Genomic DNA, 16,354 nt, shown 5'->3' on the forward strand with positions numbered 1-16,354 from the left:
GTCCTTTTGTGAGTGGTTTTTTTCGTTTAGCATAGGCTCGTCAAGGTTCATGGTGGTGTAGCACGCGTCAGAAGTTCCATTTGTGAGGTTGAGTGATGCTCAGACATCCATGGCGCACACACACCCGTACATACCACGGTTTGTTTATCCGTTCACCCACCAGTGGACACTTGGCAATTGTGAATAATACTGCTGTGAACATGGGTGTACAAATAATTGTTCAAGTCCCTGCTTTCAGTTCTCTTTTGGGTGTACAGTCATGCTCTGCCTAACCATGGCAATAAGTTTTGACAAGTGTGTCCTTAGGTGATTTCGTCAGAGTGCACATACACATACCTAAAAGGTCCAGCCTACACACAGCTAGGCTGTGTGGCTCTAAGCCTGCTCAGCGTAATGGAGTAAATACTGTAGGCAAGTATCACACGATGATAAGTGTGTATCTAAACATACCTAAACATAGACGGTGAAAATACCGTGTAGAAGATAAGCATGGTCCACCTGCATGGGGCACTTGCTATGAATGGAGTTCTCCGGACCAGAAGTGTGGGCGAGTCAGTGAATGAGTGACTATGAAAGCCTACAACATGGCTGCGCACTGCTGTGCACTCTGTAAACGCGGGACACTTAGGCTGCCCTACATGTATAAGAGAACACAAGATTAAATGAAGCACAGGAGAAGCTGATATGATCAAGAGACGCAGTAAATGAGATGTATGGGGTGGCTGCCAGCGTAACATGGCTGCTGTTTTGTTTTTTTAATTAAAGTTTATTGGGGTGACGGTGTTAGTAAAGGTACATAGATTTCAGGTGTACAATTCTGTAGTCCATCATCTGGAGCTCACACTATGTGTGGCATACTGTTTTACAGCCAACTGTTTTTTTAGGAAGTAGAAGGAACACTCTAATGATGAAAAAGTATAGTGAGCATATAAACCAGTAACATAGTCGTTTTTTGTCATTAAGTATGCACTGTACGTGCTACCCTTTCCCACGAATGGCAGCGCAGGTCTGTTCACCCCTGCATCCCCACAGACACATGAGGAAGGCATTGCACTGCGACGTGGGGCCAGCCACGCCGTCACTGGGCGATGGCAGTTGTTCGGCTCCACAGTAGTCTCTGGGACCTGCCGGACGTGCGGTCAGTCTTTGACCGAAATGTCGTTACGCGGCACATGACTCTACCCAGAAGTGGAATTGCCGGATCACATGGTCGTTCTACTTTAAGTTTTTGAGGACCTGCCGTACTGTTTTCCACAGCGACTGCTCTACTTTATGTTCCCACCAGTAGTTCACAAAGGTTCTACCTTTTCCACATCATGGCCAAGCCCTGTCTATTTCCTATTCCTGATTCTCTTTATCCTAATGGGTGTGAGAGGATCTTGTGGTTTTGATTTGTGTTTCCCTAATGATTAGTGATGTTGAGCATCTTTTCATGTGTTTGTTGTATATTTCCTTTGGAGAAATGTCTATTAAAGACCTTTGCTGATTTTTTAATAGGATTATTTGTGTTTCTGTTGTTGAGTTGTAGGAGTTATTTATACATTTTGACTATAACCCCTTACCAGGTACATGATTTGCAAATATTTTGTGCCATTCTGTGGGTTCCCTTTTCATGCTGTTGAGATAGTTTTGTTTGCTGCAATCCAATTTATCAAATTTTATTTTGTTGCCTGTGCTTTTGGTGTCCAAGAAACTATTGTCACATTGGCCCCTTTGACACCATGCTTTGTGTTCCTTCTTGTGCCAGCGGATAGACATGGGCCGTTTCGATCTTATTGGCCTGGAGGGTCGAGTCTCCAGATACGAGGCTGACACGTTTCTACCCCGGCACCGCCTGTCCCGCCGGGTACTGCTAGAGGTGGCTACTGCTCCTGACCCCCCACCCCGGCCCAAACCAGTCAAGATGAAGGTCAACAGGTACCAGGGCTGGGGAATATGGGAATAACAAGAGGGATTCCTAGAAAAAGTCGCGACAGCTGGTGAGGAGGTGGTGATTTAAGATGGAGAAGAAAGAGTTGGAGGCTAGGCTAGAATGTTTATATGGGTGGATGCAAAATACTGTGGAGGGATTGAGGGGGAAATAACTCAAAGAGGGTCCTGGGAGGGCTTCTGGTGTTTGTCATTTATTCCCCGCCCCCCACCCCAGTTGCTTTTTGTTTATCTTGGGTTTCTTTCCCTTTCACCTTTGGGTCTTTTCCTTTTTCCCCCTTTTCTTTTATGATCTCTTTCTGCCTCATCTTCCTTACTCTCCTTTTTTCTTTTTTCCCCTTAGTTTCACGTATACAAAACAATGTAATAGTTAGACATTTCGTCCCTCACACAGTGTTTACCTCCCTTCCCCAATCTGTTGCCCCTCTGGCATCGTGTATATATTTGTTACAATTCCTTTGTCTGTTTCCTGTGCTGTACTTCATATCCCGGGACTATATATATATGTTAAGTTATAGTTGACGTGCAGTATTATTCAGTTCCAGGTGTACACTGCAGTGGTCAGGCATCCACACCGTCCATGAAGTGGTCTCCTTAATAAGACATGTACCCATCTGACACCCTACAAAATCTGTGCAGCGTTATTCATCATATTCCCCAAACTTTCATATCCCTGTGGCAATACTGTAGTTACCAATTTGTGCTTCCTAATCCCGTCCCCTTCTCCCTCATCCCCACCCCCTTCCATCTAGCAGCCATCAGTTTTTCCTCTCTATCTCTGAGACTGTTTCTGTTTCCTTTGCGTATTTATTTAGTTCTTTAGCTTCTACATGTGAGATCATACGTCTTTCTCTAACTGACTTATTTCACTTAACATAATGTCTCCTGTCTTTTCTTGATTCTTTCTTCTTCCTATTTACTCCTGTGTTGTTTTTCTCGCAGGATGCTGCAGCCAGTGCCCAAGCAAGAAGGCCGGACAGTGGTGGTCGTGAACAACCCACGGACTCTCCTGGGTCCTGTTCCTGTCCGACCCCCTCCAGGCCCTGAGCTCTCAGCCCAGCCCAGCCCTGGCCCAACGCCTCCAGTGCTGCCAGCGCCACTGATGGTGTCAGCCTCACCGGCTGGACCCCCACTGATTCCAGCATCCCGGCCTCCTGGCCCTGTTCTGTTGCCACCACTGCAGCCAAACAGTGGGCCCCTCCCCCAGGGTGAGTTGCAAGGGAGCCAGGGTGCTGGGGGTACTTCTGGTAGATTAGTCAGATTGGGGAAGAAGCAGTGACATTAGAGCATTTGAGGAGCTGGGTTGCAGGAGGTTGTGGTGTGTATGGGGCTGAAAGGGAGTATGTATGGGGGCTTCTGGGTGCGGCAGGGACTCTATTCAGGGTCCACCTGACGATGCCTGCTTTGTGTCTACAGTGTTGCCTTCCCCCCTGGGGGTCCTGACTGGGACCTCCCGGCCTCCCACACCAACTCTGTCCCTGAAGCCAGCCCCACCCGCCCCTGTTCGCCTGAGCCCTGCCCCACCCCCAGGCTCCTCCAGCTTACTGAAGCCCCTGACGGTGCCACCAGGCTACACTTTCCCTTCGGGGGCTGCCACCACCGCTTCTGCCACCACAGCCACTGCTCCCTCCACGGCAGTCCCAGCTCCTGCTCCCGCCCCGCAGCGCCTCATCCTGTCTCCTGATATGCAAGCTCGCCTGCCCTGTAAGTGGCCAGGGCTCTGTGAGGGGGGGCACCTGAGGTGGGAGCAAGGCTTCTGTCCTGGGATCTGGGGGAGAAAAGCTCAGGAACACGAGAGCCATCAGTCTGGGTAGCTCACACACATTAGGTGCTCTGCCAGACACGGGTGATTCATACCGACGTCAGAGCCTCAGGGAGTTGGTTCAGTCTAGTGGGGGGATGACACACAGAGGCGTAAACAGCGGCAGGACTGGCCGTGGAAGAGCAGTGAGGAGGAGGGGTGCTGATTGGCTCAGGAAGATGCAGGCCGTCAGGACGGAAGGGTGTTGCTGAGCAAGTGGGGGGTGTAAGGAGTAGCCCTTAGGCCAAGGCTGCGCTGGCTGAAAGGTGCTGAAGTGAGGGGTGGGGTTGGGGCCCCGAGACCCTCGTGAGGGCCTGCGGAGAGGCCCGTGCGCATGAGCCCCTTCTTTGTTCGTAGCAGGCGAAGTGGTCAGCATCGGGCAGCTCGCCTCCCTGGCACAACGTCCAGTGGCTAGTGCAGGGGGCAGCAAGCCTCTGACCTTCCAAATCCAGGGCAACAAGCTGACCTTGACTGGTGCCCAGGTGCGCCAGCTTGCCGTGGGGCAGCCCCGCCCGCTGCAAAGTAGGTAAAACCCACCCCCTGTCCTGCCTTTTTCCTCTTTTTCCTTGTCGTCTTGTATTTGTGGCTCTTTTCAGATGTGAGCCTTTCTGTTTCTTTGCCTAGCTCTCAGTGGGGGTGGGGAGGTGGGGGCATGTTTGGAGGGAGGTACTGACAGATCAGGCTGAGGTCATCCCGGAGCAGTTCTCTCCTGTTCTTTCCTGTTCCTCTTAGACCCTTGCCTCTGCCTTCCTCCTGTTGATAGCTGCTTCTCTCTCTCTCTTTCTCTCTTTCTCTCTCCTTCACCCAGGGAATGTGGTGCACTTGGTGTCAGCAGGGGGGCAGCACCACCTCATCAGCCAGCCTGCCCACGTGGCCCTCATCCAGGCCGTGGCCCCGCCCCCTGGCCCCACCCCTGTCTCTGTGCTGCCTTCTTCGACCCCCAGCACCACCCCTGCCCCCACTGGCCTCAGCCTTCCGCTTGCTGCTAACCAGGGTGAGGCTCCTGGCTTCCCCATCACTGCGTTCCCGCCAGGCCTTGGCACTTCCAGGCCCACCCCGGGCTTCTGCCGCCGCCCTGCCTGCCCAGGGCTCTTGTCCCTTGTCAGTATCTCCAGTGTGTGTCTGCTGCCCTGTCCTGCCCCAGACTTCTTCCATCCTTTGGGTCTCTTGTTTCTTTTCTGCCTTCCCCTCAATGTAGCTTCCTCTTGCAGTGCCACCAACCATGGTGAATAACACGGGCGTGGTGAAGATTGTAGTGAGGCAGACCCCTCGGGATGGACTGACTCCTGTGCCTCCATTGGCGCCAGCACCACGGCCTCCAAGCTCTGGGCTTCCAACTGTGTTGACTCCACGCTCCACATTAACCCCTGGCCGGCTGCCCACACCTGCTCTGGGTACCGCCCGGGCCCCCATACCCACGTCCACCCTGGTGAGGCCCCTTCTCAAGCTGCTCCACAGCCCGTCGCCCGAAGTCAGTGGTGAGTCCAGGTGGCTGAGGCCAGAAAATTTTGCCAGGATCTCGGATAGGATGGCCCCGCTTTCTCTTAGTCACAACAGACCCCATCGTCATCCCGCAGACTGACTTGCTGTGCTGGGGCCCCTGAGCTGGGCTGCCAAGCCCTGGCCTAACTCCGGGATACGTTTGCTGGAACCTTGGCGGGAAAGGAAATGCTCAGTTGTCAGGTCCCCTGGATCTTTGAGCCCTGGTGGGGGAGTGAAAGTTTTAGGTGAAGCTTGGGGTCAGGGAAGAGGCGGGGCAGGGTAATAGGAGGAGGAAGAAAAGAATTCCGAGCGAACTCCTCCTCTGTCTCCACAGCGTCAGCACCCGGAGCTGCTCCCTTGACCATCTCCTCTCCTCTTGCTGTGTCGTCCTCGCTCCCTGGGCCAGCCTCTTCTCCAGCGCCAGTTCCCAACTCCTCTCCCCTTGCCAGTCCTGGGGCCTCTACAGTCGCAGCTCCAGCGCCGTCATCACTCCCCATCTCAGTGCCCAGCGCACCTGCTACCCCAGCCTCCGCTCCGCTCCCCATCCCCATCTCAGCACCCTTACCTGTTTCAGCTTCAGGCCCAGCTCTGTTGACCAATGTGTCTCCGACACTGGCACCTGTTGTGTCTGCGGCGCCTGGACTTCCCTCTTTGGCACCAGCTGGGGCTTCCCCGTCAGCGGCAGGCTTGACTCTCGGTTTGGCCACAGCTCCATCCCTGTCCCCGTCTCAGGCACCTGCTCACCCTCTGTTGTTGGCTCCAGCCTCTCCACATGTTCCAGGGTTGAACTCAGTCACGGCCCCAGCGTGTTCACCCGTCCTGGTGCCAGCTTCTGCTCTGGCCAATTCTTTTCCGGCAGCACCAAATCCAGCTCCAGCTCAGGCTTCCCTTCTGGCTCCAGCACCTTCTGCACCTCAGGCTCTAGCCACCTCTCTGGCTCCCATGGCAGCTCCACAGACAGCGATCCTGGCTCCTCCAGCTTCTTCTCTGGCTCCTCTTCCAGTCCTGGCTCCATCACAGACTCCAGTTCCAGTTCTGGCTTCATCATCTGCTCCAGGAACTCCTTTAGCCTCAGCGTCTTCACTGGTGCCAGTTCCAACTCCTGTGTTGGCTCCATCATCAACTCAGACTATGGTACCAGCCCCGGTTCCATCGCCTCTGCCAAGCCCGGCTTCTGCACAGGCACCAGCCTTAACCCCAGCTTTAGCACACAGTCTTGGTGGATCGTCTCCATCTCAGACCCTCTCTCTGGGGACAGGGACCCCCCAGGGGCCCTTTCCCACTCAGACGCTGTCTCTGGCTCCAGCATCACCCCTGGTACCAACTCCAGCTCAGACGCTGTCTCTGGCTCCAGCACCCCCTCTGGCTCCTGCTTCTCCGATGGGCCCCAGCCCAGCTCACACTCTGACTTTGGCTCCAGTGTCGTCATCTGCTCCACTCCTGGCCCCAGCTTCAGTGCAAACGCTGACCTTGAGCCCTGCCCCCGTTGCAGGGTCCACCTTGGGCCCGGCCGCAGCTCAGACTCTGGCACTGGCCCCAGCTTCTCAGGCATCCTCCCTGGTGGGTGCCACGTCTGGTGCCGCTCCCTTGCCTGTCACCATGGTGTCCCGGCTGCCTGTTTCCAAGGAGGAGCCTGAGACCTTGACGTTGCGCTCTGGGCCCCCCAGTCCCCCCTCCACTGCTACCTCGTTCAGTGGTCCCCGGCCTCGGCGCCAGCCCCCACCACCACCTCGGTCCCCTTTCTATCTGGTAAGTTGTACTTCCTTGAAGGAGAGGGATTGGGGAGTTGAGGGTCTCTGGAGTGTCGGTAGAGTGAATGGCACAGAATAATGTCATTTTTGGGAAATCACAAAGCCTAGCTTTGTGGACCTGATACTTGAGCGCCGTCGGCCGAGCCTTCTGGATCTTTATCCTTATTTGTAAAGTGGAAATAATAAGTCATGTTCCACTTTGCTTGGGGAGGGGGGTGTTTGGGGACCACCTTATGTGGTTATCTTTTTTGTTTTTAAACTAATGATTTTTTTTGTTTTGATTTTTATTGGGGAATATTGGGGAACAGTGTGTTTCTCCAGGGCCCATCAGCTCCAAGTCGTCCTTCAGTCTAGTTGTGGAGGGCGCAGCTCAGCTCCAAGTCCAGTCGCCGTTTTCAATCTTTAGTTGCAGGGGGCGCAGGCTCCATCCCATGCAGGAATTGAACCGGCAACCTTGTTGAGAGCTCGCGCTCTAACCCACTGAGCCGTCGGCCGCCCCAGGGACCTAACGTGTTTTTAAAACTATTAAACACTGATGTGTTGAGGGCCTTCTTGTTACCATTGGTCTCTGTGTTTTGCTTGCTCTTTTGAGTTAGCGTTGGCATCTCATCCCATTTTGAGGATGAAGAATCTCGCCCATTGAATGATACAGAAGTCACACAACTTGTGAAAACAGAGATGTTCTGACTCCATTGCTTTCTCTTCCCCATGAGAGGCAGGAGGGCTTACTTTCACTTTTCTCAGTTGTGACAATTATTACCATCCTCAAGTATTTGAACTTCTAAGGGAGGGGTGACAATTAGACCTGAGGATCACGAGTGTGTGACTTTGTGACTTTGATGGTCATCTCGTGTAGTTCTTCACCTCCATGGTGATTCAGTGGGCAGTAGAGATAACTCTCTGCCCTGTGCCTTCGCCAGCTTTCTGCTAGCCTTTTTTCCCCCCGTATATATCTGTGTTGTTCCATATATGTTTGGTTACGTTAAACTTAAAACTCACATTCAAGTCAGTAACCCAGGAGCTACTGAGAAGAGTGCTCTGGGGAGGCCCTGGAGGCCCTCTGTCTTTTTCTCACTGTTGCCGAGCTTCCTCTTACTCTGCACCTCAGCCTTAGCCCCTCACTTCCCTCAGGGCCACTGACTCCACGTCTTGTCCTTTTCTGACGCTGCCAGGTTAGGCTGGCTTGTTGGAAGTGGAGGAGAGCCTGGCTCCTAGCCCGAGGTCAGCCCGCAAGTGCTCTGCCACACTCTGGTGGCTCTGAAGCAGGTAGCAGCTTCTGGACACTTCTTTTCTTTACAATTTGAGATACAAATCACATACTGTGTAGTTAACCCATGTGAAGTACACAGTTGAGTGGCTTTTAGTGTAATGTGTTCACAGAGTAGTACGACTGTAGTTGTCATACTTTAGAGCATTTTCATGGCCCTGACAAAACCCCCCACACCCTTAGCTGTCCTCCTGGAACCCCCGCCATGCCTCCTCGCTTTTGGCAACTGCTAATTGTTTTTTGCCCTGTAAATTCGCCTATGGAGTCATGTAATACATGGTCTTTTGTGATTGACTTCTTTCACTTAGCTTAATGTTTTTGAGGTTCATTCATGTTACAGCACGTACCATTTTATCATTATAGCTCATACTTCATTTTTTTATTGTTGAATAATCCATGGTATGGACATACCACATTTTATTTATTCATCAGTTGATGGGGACAGTTGGATTATTTCTGCTTGTTGGTTGTTATGAATAATACAGCTAGCGAATTTCCCCGAAAATAAGACTGGGTCTTAATTTTTGCTTCAAAAGACCCATTAGGGCTTATTTTCAGGGAATGTCTTAATTTTTTCATGTACAACAATCTACATTTATTCATGTACAAAAATCTACTTTTATTCAAATACAGTCATGTCATCTTCTTCTGGAACATCATCATAACTCTCCAAACCCCGAATTCAGGCTTGAATTTCTTGCGACTCCATTTCCTGTAGAACCATTGGCCCCAATCTCTCATGTCCAGCAATAGAGCTCTCCTTAAATGAGCACTTGTCCATGTTGCCTGCTCGTAGTGCATTAGCAACACAGCTGTCAGTGATTTTATCCCATGAATTCTTCACCCAAGTCATGACCTCTCGCAGGCTAGACTTCACAAAGTTTCCACGCTGATTTCTCTCCATTCTATTTTCAGTGTAGTCAGTGATTTCCATGCGCAAATGGTCCTTGAATGGCTGGTTTATTGCAATGTCAAATCTAGAGATAGACAGTCATTCCTGTGGGAATCATTATTTGATCTAGTCTTCTCTCTACAAGGAAGTTCTTTTTTTAAATTTATTGGGGTGACAATTGTTAGTAAAATTACATAGATTTCAGGTGTACAGTTCTGTATTACATCATCTATAAATTCCATTGTGTGTTCACCACCGAGTCAGTTCTCCTTCCATCACCATATATTTGATCCCCTACAAGGAAGTTCTTCGTGTCTTTAGTGTGCTGAGTGCTGGCTGAATCCCCGACTAGCAGACCTCTTTGGCCACCTCGTCAAACAAGTGGCAGCATTAAATCGACCCACTTCCTTATAACTGCTTGTGTGCACCAAGCCTTTTTGGTTTCAAGAACATAAATGTCTGAAACACGTTCAACCTTACCTTTCTTGCCCTTAGTGGTGATTAGAGGTGGGGCTTTCTTTCCATCCAGACGAATTACCAAAATACAGGTATCACGTGCACTTTCATAACCAGTGGAGGGAATGTAGATTGACGAGGCACCCCTCTGATCAATTGTCGTTTGAGATCCTTGGCCCATAAACACTGCAGTTTCATCCATAGCAATCATGTTGGAGGGTTGGTATTTAGAAAAGTCGATGCCATCAACAAAGGACTTGAATGCAAGTGCACGTTTAATATCTTCAGTATCTTCCAGCGTGAACAGTGTTGTCGATCTTAGAGACAGTTCCTATCGCTGAAGGAAGCCATCCAGCCAGTGTTGTGCTGCTTTGAATTCTTCTGGGGATATTTCTAACTGTGGTGCCATTGCAAAGGCAAATGCTTGAATATCAGCCCTGCGCACAACCAAAGCCTTTGCTCTCCTGTCAGCAATCCATTCCCAGATGATGTCTTCCAGCTCAGGAAATACTGGTGCTGACCTGATCCACACTTGCGCTTCTTAGCATTTCCCTCGTCCACCTGTTGACTGAGGTTATACTCTACTCACCGTTTTTGGACTATCCGGAGATCCAACTTCTTCTCTTTGCGGAAAGCCGTAAGATTCTTGCTCCCCAGGAGTCCTCCACGATTCCTTTCTTGGACTCGACGGAATAGCTCTTCCTTTTTGCACTCATCTTGTCTGGGGGTCTAGATATTATTCCCTTTAAATCTACCATTAAATCAAGTGTTAACTGAAAACTTACGAGACAGGAGTGGCAACAAAAATGATGACGGTTAAGAACGATGGTTCACACAAAAGTGACGAAAAACTGCAGGCACCAAAATTCAGAAAACGTTTCTTTATTTCACACGAGTGCATTATGTATATCCGTTACACCACATGACGTATTGAATTATGAAGATCGATCTTAGACACGACCACGCCCGAAGTGCGCGTGTTATTCGTGCGTTCTGTCTGTACTCCGATTGGTCATTCGGCAGTAAGTCTCAAGTTCATCTGTTTACGTAGGCGTTTACCTCTCCAAAGGCTCCCTCTTGGGTATTTACAAATAATTACAATGTATAATGTCATTTATTTTAAATATTAATGTCAATAATGATATTTATATTTAATTATATATTAATATTTTATGATTCAATGCATCTGGTGTGTGTTGCAACGGACATCCTAAATGCTTCTGTCTGGCTGACCATCTTAACGGGCTTATTTGGGGGTAGGGCTTATATTACGAGCATCCTGAAAAAATCATGCTAGGGCTTATTTTCTGGTTAGGTCTTATTTTCGGGGAAATATGATATGAACATAGCTTTTGTTTCTTTTCATATGTTTTCAGTGATAATTGGATAAACACCTAGGAATGGAATTGCAGGGCCTCATGGTCACTGGGTTTAACCATTGGAGGACCTGCCAGGCAGTTTCCCAAAGGGGCTGCACCATTTTACATTCCTACCAGCAGCCTGTAGGGGTTCTGGGTTCTCCGCATCTCTATCGACACTTGTTTCTCGTCTTTTTCATTTTAGTCATTCTAGTGGGTGTGAAGTAGTATCTTGTTTTGATTTGCATTTTCCTGACGGCCAATGATGTTGAGCATCTTTTCGGGGGTTATTGCCCATTTGTGTGTCTTCGAAGAGATATCTCTTCAGATCCTTTGCCCTTTTTGATTGGGTGATTTTATGTATTACTGAGTTGTAAGAGTTCTTCATATATCCTGGATACAAGTCCCTTTTCAGATCCATGGTACCTGCCCCAGTTCCATCAAATATTTCCTCCTCCTTTGCTCCTACTCTTAGAGGTGTGACTTGCATTGATTTTTCCCTCTGCTAGGATGCTTTCCCTTCTTACTTAGATCACAAGGAGCCAAGAGTTAAGCTCAAGGCAGCAGGCAAGAAGGGAGATTTGGGACACTGCTGTTCGGCAGCACCATCTCTTGGGATCCAGTCTTTATTATTCGTTCATTCTATTAACAGATGTTTATCAAGAGGCCTACTCTGTGCCAGACACTGAGTTAGGTACCGTGTTTCCCCGAAGATAAGACCTACCCCCAAAATAAGCTCCAGTTAAGATCGTCAGCCAGACGGATGCAGTTAGTACGTTATGACGATGTTCCAGAAGAAGATGACATGACTGTATTTGAATAAATGTAGATTGTTGTACAGGAAAAAATAAGACATCCCCTGAAAATACGCCCCAGTGTGTCTTATGGAGCAAAAATTATTATGACCCGGTCTTATTTTCGGGGAAACATGGCATTGAGTGGTTATCGTGAACAAAATCAGGTACAGCTCATGTTACATGGGCTGCAGTTTCGTGGGGGGAGAAGACACGGATCAGAGCATTCACAGATGGAAAACTACAAGTGTGGTAAGTGTTTAAAAGAAAAACAAAAGAAAGAAAAGGTGGTTTTATAGCCTGTGAAACTGGGAACACAGAGATGGGAAAGGATTAGGTCAAAGTCAGACGAATTTCCTCTCTGGCAGGGCACGCCCCTTTTCTCTCTCAGGTGATGCCACCTAGATGTCTGGTTACTATTCCACCTCATCCCAGTCTGGCCCTTGGCAGAAAACTGGATTTGGTTAACCCCTCTGTATCCTGGTCGGTGATTTCAGGAAGACCTTTAATAATTGTTTTGGATCTAGTGCAAGAAGATCCAAATGTTATATAGGAGATTCCCTTGGCTCGTCTGTTCTGTAAGCTTGTTGGTGATGTAGATCCTAACTTTGAATATTCAGGCATTCTGCTTTGGTAGCATACAGGGAAGATCGTTTTTTTTCTTGGAGAGAGGTTATTTCATTTGACATTGTGAAACGGATAGCTCCCATTATTGACGACTTGGAAGACTACTAAAAGCGTAGTGTGTTTTTGAATCCTACGGTTTCAACAGATAATGTTTAATTCTGAGAGGCACTGTCAGGTTTTCTATGAGGACACTGATTACTTTTTTCTGTTTATTTATCTTTTTCTCTCATCCCTAGGACTCTCTAGAGGAAAAGCGGAAGCGACAGCGGTCTGAACGCCTGGAACGGATTTTCCAACTTAGCGATTCTCATGGGGCCCTGGCCCCCGTGTACGGGACTGAAGTCCTGGATTTCTGTACCCTCCCCCAACCTGTTGCCAGCCCTGTCAGCCCCTGTTCTCCTTGCCCCAGCCACCCCACCTTTTGGACTTATACTGAGGCTGCCCGCCAGGCTGTACTGTTTCCCCAGCAACGACTGGACCAGCTGTCGGAAATCATTGAGAGGTGGGCGGGGCTGAGTGCGAATGGGAAGCGGGGCTTGCGGCCTCTGAGCGGATGTAGCGCTCAGGGCTGGTGAAGGCACTGACTTCCGGGCCCCTTCGGAATTCAGTCTTTCAGACTGCTCGCCTTCTTTCCCTTGCAGGTTCATCTTCGTCATGCCTCCTGTGGAGGCACCTGCCCCTTCCCTGCATGCCTGCCACCCGCCTCCTTGGCTGGCCCCGCGCCAGGCGGCCTTCCAGGAACAGCTGGCCTGTGAGCTCTGGCCCCGGGCCCGTCCTTTGCACCGTATTGTGTGTAACATGCGCACCCAGTTCCCCGACTTGAGGCTCATCCAGTATGACTGCGGTGAGTGCATTGGCCAGGGAGGGTCCCTGGCCTTCTTTCCTGCCTCAACAGCAAGATTGTTGCATCAGGGACGCTGTACATACAGCCTGTGTGGGTTTCATTAAACCTGAGACCGGTTTTTAGGTTGTACTGATGGGCAAGGTGGAGAACTGTAGGCCTTACGACGGATTCTTGGCATTCGTGAGTTTGACTTTGATGAAAGTAGAAAATGTGTGCTCACTCATTCATTCGTTCAGTGATTATTTTGTGAACGTCGTTTTGCTAATCACTGGGGATACAATAGCAAATGAGATGGCACAGTACACAGTTTTCAGATTTATGAGTAAAGGTGCAGTGGTGTAAGCCTGCACAGTAAGTAGTCGATTTCGTTTTGGGAAAAGATGAGAATCCTGATCTTTTGGTTAGAATCTTGCTTGTTAGAACACATTTGGCTGCAAATAACAGAACCAGCCCCAGTGCCTTAAACCACGAGAGAGAGCGTTTACTGTTTCCTGAACAGGAAAGTCTGGGAACAGTGGTGCACATCTGGGGCAGCAGTATCTTCATGGGCCCAGGATCTCCCGCCTCTCTGCCTCGCTTTACACCACCCGTAGCTTCTGTCTTTGTATTCTCATGCTTATTTCTTCGTGATCTTAACATGGCTGCACAGCTCCAGGGAGCACAGCAACTGCTCTAAGCAGGAAGAGAGAGCTTGACAGAATACTCCTAGCAGGTCTTCTTTCCTGGGAAAGAAAGCCTCCCACTCCTGCTGCCCCCCCCCCCCCAAGCTGACTTTGCCTCACAGCGCATTGGCTCAAATTGGGCCATGTGCCCCTTCCTACAGCAGTGACTGACCCAGGGAAATAGCAGAGGAACTCTGGCTAATTATGCAGACCAGTCACGACGCACCTCCTGGGACCCAGGAGTCTTTGCCAGGTGTCCACAAGATAATCAGGTCCTGTTAACCAACACTGTCTTTTAGCTGCAGCCCTGCACTGATGTAGTTATAGGAACATGTTTTTGGAGATTTCCTAAATGTCTTAGAATATAAGAAAGACTGCAGAATTTTTATTAATATGTGCTCAATACATATTTTAGTAAAAAACAATATTTGGAATCATTCAGAGTTGATGCATTGCCAAGTGTTTGTTCAGAGTGTTTCAGACTGACTTACCAAAAATGTTATAGGAGTTAGTTTTCTGTTTGATGGGCGATCGAGCTAGGTAACCTGAGCTCCTTGCCCCTCTGGTTCTGACCTCAGTCACCTTCAGTCCCTGTCTGGAAGCCATGATGTCAGTGGATTTGTTGATATCCATCCGGTGACTCCGTTGTGTGTTTCAGTGGCTGTAACTCAGTGTAGTGTTTAACAGCCTCGGGCTTGGACACCATTGAGGACCCCCTTTTTCTCCTGAGGGTCTAGATCTCCCCCTCAGTTAGACTCAGGAAAGTTAGATCCGAGCCAGGAGCAGACTGAAGAGGGCAAGGAACCCTTAAGGGGAGAGAATATACAAAGTCAAACTTTTTTTTTTTTTTTTACATTTTTAAAAAAATTTATTGGGGTGACAATTGTTAGTAAAATTACATAGATTTCAGGTGTACAATTCTGTATTACATCATCTATGAATCCCATTGTGTGTTCACCACCCAGAGTCAGTTCTCCTTCCATCACCATATATTTGATTTTATTTTATTTTTTAAGATTTTATTGGGGAAGGGGAACAGGACTTTATTGGGGAACAGTGTGTACTTCCAGGCCTTTTTTCCAAGTCAAGTTGTTGTCCTTTCAATCTCAGTTGTGGGGGGTGCTGTTCAGCTTCAAGTTGTTGTTCTTTCAGTCTTAGTTGTGGAGGGTGCAGCTCAACTCTAGGTCCAGTTGCCGTTGTTAGTTGCAGGGGGCACAGCCCACCATCCCTTGCGGGAGTCGAACCGGCAACCTTGTGGTTGAGAGGATGTGCTCCAACCAACTGAGCCATCCGGGAGGCAGCTCAGCTCAAGGTGCCGTGTTCAACCTTAGTTGCAGGGTGCGCTGCCCACCATCCCTTGTGGGAGTCGAGGAATTGAACTGGCAACCTTGTGGTTGAGAGCCCACTGGCCCATGTGGGAATCGAACCGGCAGCCTTTGGAGTTAGGAGCACAGAGCTCCAACCGCCTGAGCCACCGGGCCGGCCCCAAAGTCAAACATTTTTGATGTCCTAGGCTCACTGAGATCCTTGCCTAAAACTTTGATTGTCTTTCAACGACAGCCTTCCAGGACTGAGTGTCCGCCCTACCCCAGCCTGTAGCTAGCTCCCGGTACCCCTTCGTTGTCTCTTCAGGAAAGTTGCAGACGTTGGCTGTGCTGTTGCGCCAGCTCAAGGCGGAGGGCCACCGGGTGCTCATATTCACCCAGATGACCCGGATGCTGGATGTGCTGGAGCAGTTTCTCACCTATCACGGCCACCTCTACCTGCGTCTGGATGGGTCCACGAGAGTTGAACAGAGACAGGTAATCCCGCCATCTGCAACCCTTAGGGGCTCACCTCACCTGTCTCCTTTTTCCAGGCCTTGGGGTCCCAGGAGGGGCCCCAGTAAGCCTTGGGTTTGTTTTGGGTCTATTTCTGGCAATGTCTCCTAATGCTTTTTTCCCCCCCTTTCCCTCTAGGCTTTGATGGAACGGTTCAATGCAGACAAACGCATATTCTGCTTCATCCTTTCAACTCGGAGTGGGGGTGTGGGCGTGAACCTGACGGGGGCAGACACGGTTGTTTTCTATGACAGCGACTGGAACCCCACCATGGATGCTCAGGCTCAGGACCGCTGTCACCGGATTGGCCAGACCCGAGACGTTCACATCTACAGGTGTCGCCTCCCCTCCCTTCCCCAGCTTCCCCTTTGCCCATAGGGTTTTCTGGCTGCATCTGGCTGTTTACACATGGCTTGCGTCACCCCGTAGGCTCATCAGTGAACGGACAGTGGAGGAGAACATTCTGAAAAAGGCCAATCAGAAGAGGATGTTGGGGGACATGGCCATCGAGGGGGGCAACTTTACCACGGCCTATTTTAAACAGGTACTGACCCTCCAGCCGGGCGGGACGTCTGCTCTGCCTGTGGGTGTTCCTCTACTTAAAGGGGTGCTTGGGCTCTGCAGACCTGTGGTGCCTCCTAGTTGGAGACGCAGGGCCAGCGTTCCATGTA

General features: G+C 49.8%; 1 protein-coding gene across 9 annotated transcripts in view; it reads left to right on the forward strand.

Moving 5' to 3' along the window:
• The window catches only part of SRCAP (Snf2 related CREBBP activator protein), a 35,837-nt gene that overhangs the window by 13,825 nt on the left and 5,658 nt on the right, over window positions 1-16,354 (forward strand). For 7 of the 9 annotated variants that reach the window (XM_019717230.2, XM_074322999.1, XM_074323000.1 and 4 more), the window contains exons 19-30: window positions 1,748-1,917; window positions 2,872-3,137; window positions 3,346-3,633; window positions 4,088-4,252; window positions 4,539-4,724; window positions 4,942-5,208; window positions 5,547-6,961; window positions 12,594-12,859; window positions 12,999-13,201; window positions 15,496-15,665; window positions 15,822-16,018; window positions 16,113-16,227. In XM_019717230.2, the coding sequence (XP_019572789.2) occupies window positions 1,748-1,917; window positions 2,872-3,137; window positions 3,346-3,633; window positions 4,088-4,252; window positions 4,539-4,724; window positions 4,942-5,208; window positions 5,547-6,961; window positions 12,594-12,859; window positions 12,999-13,201; window positions 15,496-15,665; window positions 15,822-16,018; window positions 16,113-16,227 (3,708 nt within the window). The remainder of the gene's footprint in view (window positions 1-1,747; window positions 1,918-2,871; window positions 3,138-3,345; window positions 3,634-4,087; window positions 4,253-4,538; window positions 4,725-4,941; window positions 5,209-5,546; window positions 6,962-12,593; window positions 12,860-12,998; window positions 13,202-15,495; window positions 15,666-15,821; window positions 16,019-16,112; window positions 16,228-16,354) is intronic. The other 2 variants (XM_074322998.1, XM_074323001.1) reach the window with 2 other exon arrangements.

The sequence above is a fragment of the Rhinolophus sinicus genome, linkage group LG18 (genome assembly GCF_036562045.2).
Source record: "Rhinolophus sinicus isolate RSC01 linkage group LG18, ASM3656204v1, whole genome shotgun sequence".
Taxonomy (NCBI): Eukaryota; Metazoa; Chordata; class Mammalia; order Chiroptera; family Rhinolophidae; genus Rhinolophus; species Rhinolophus sinicus.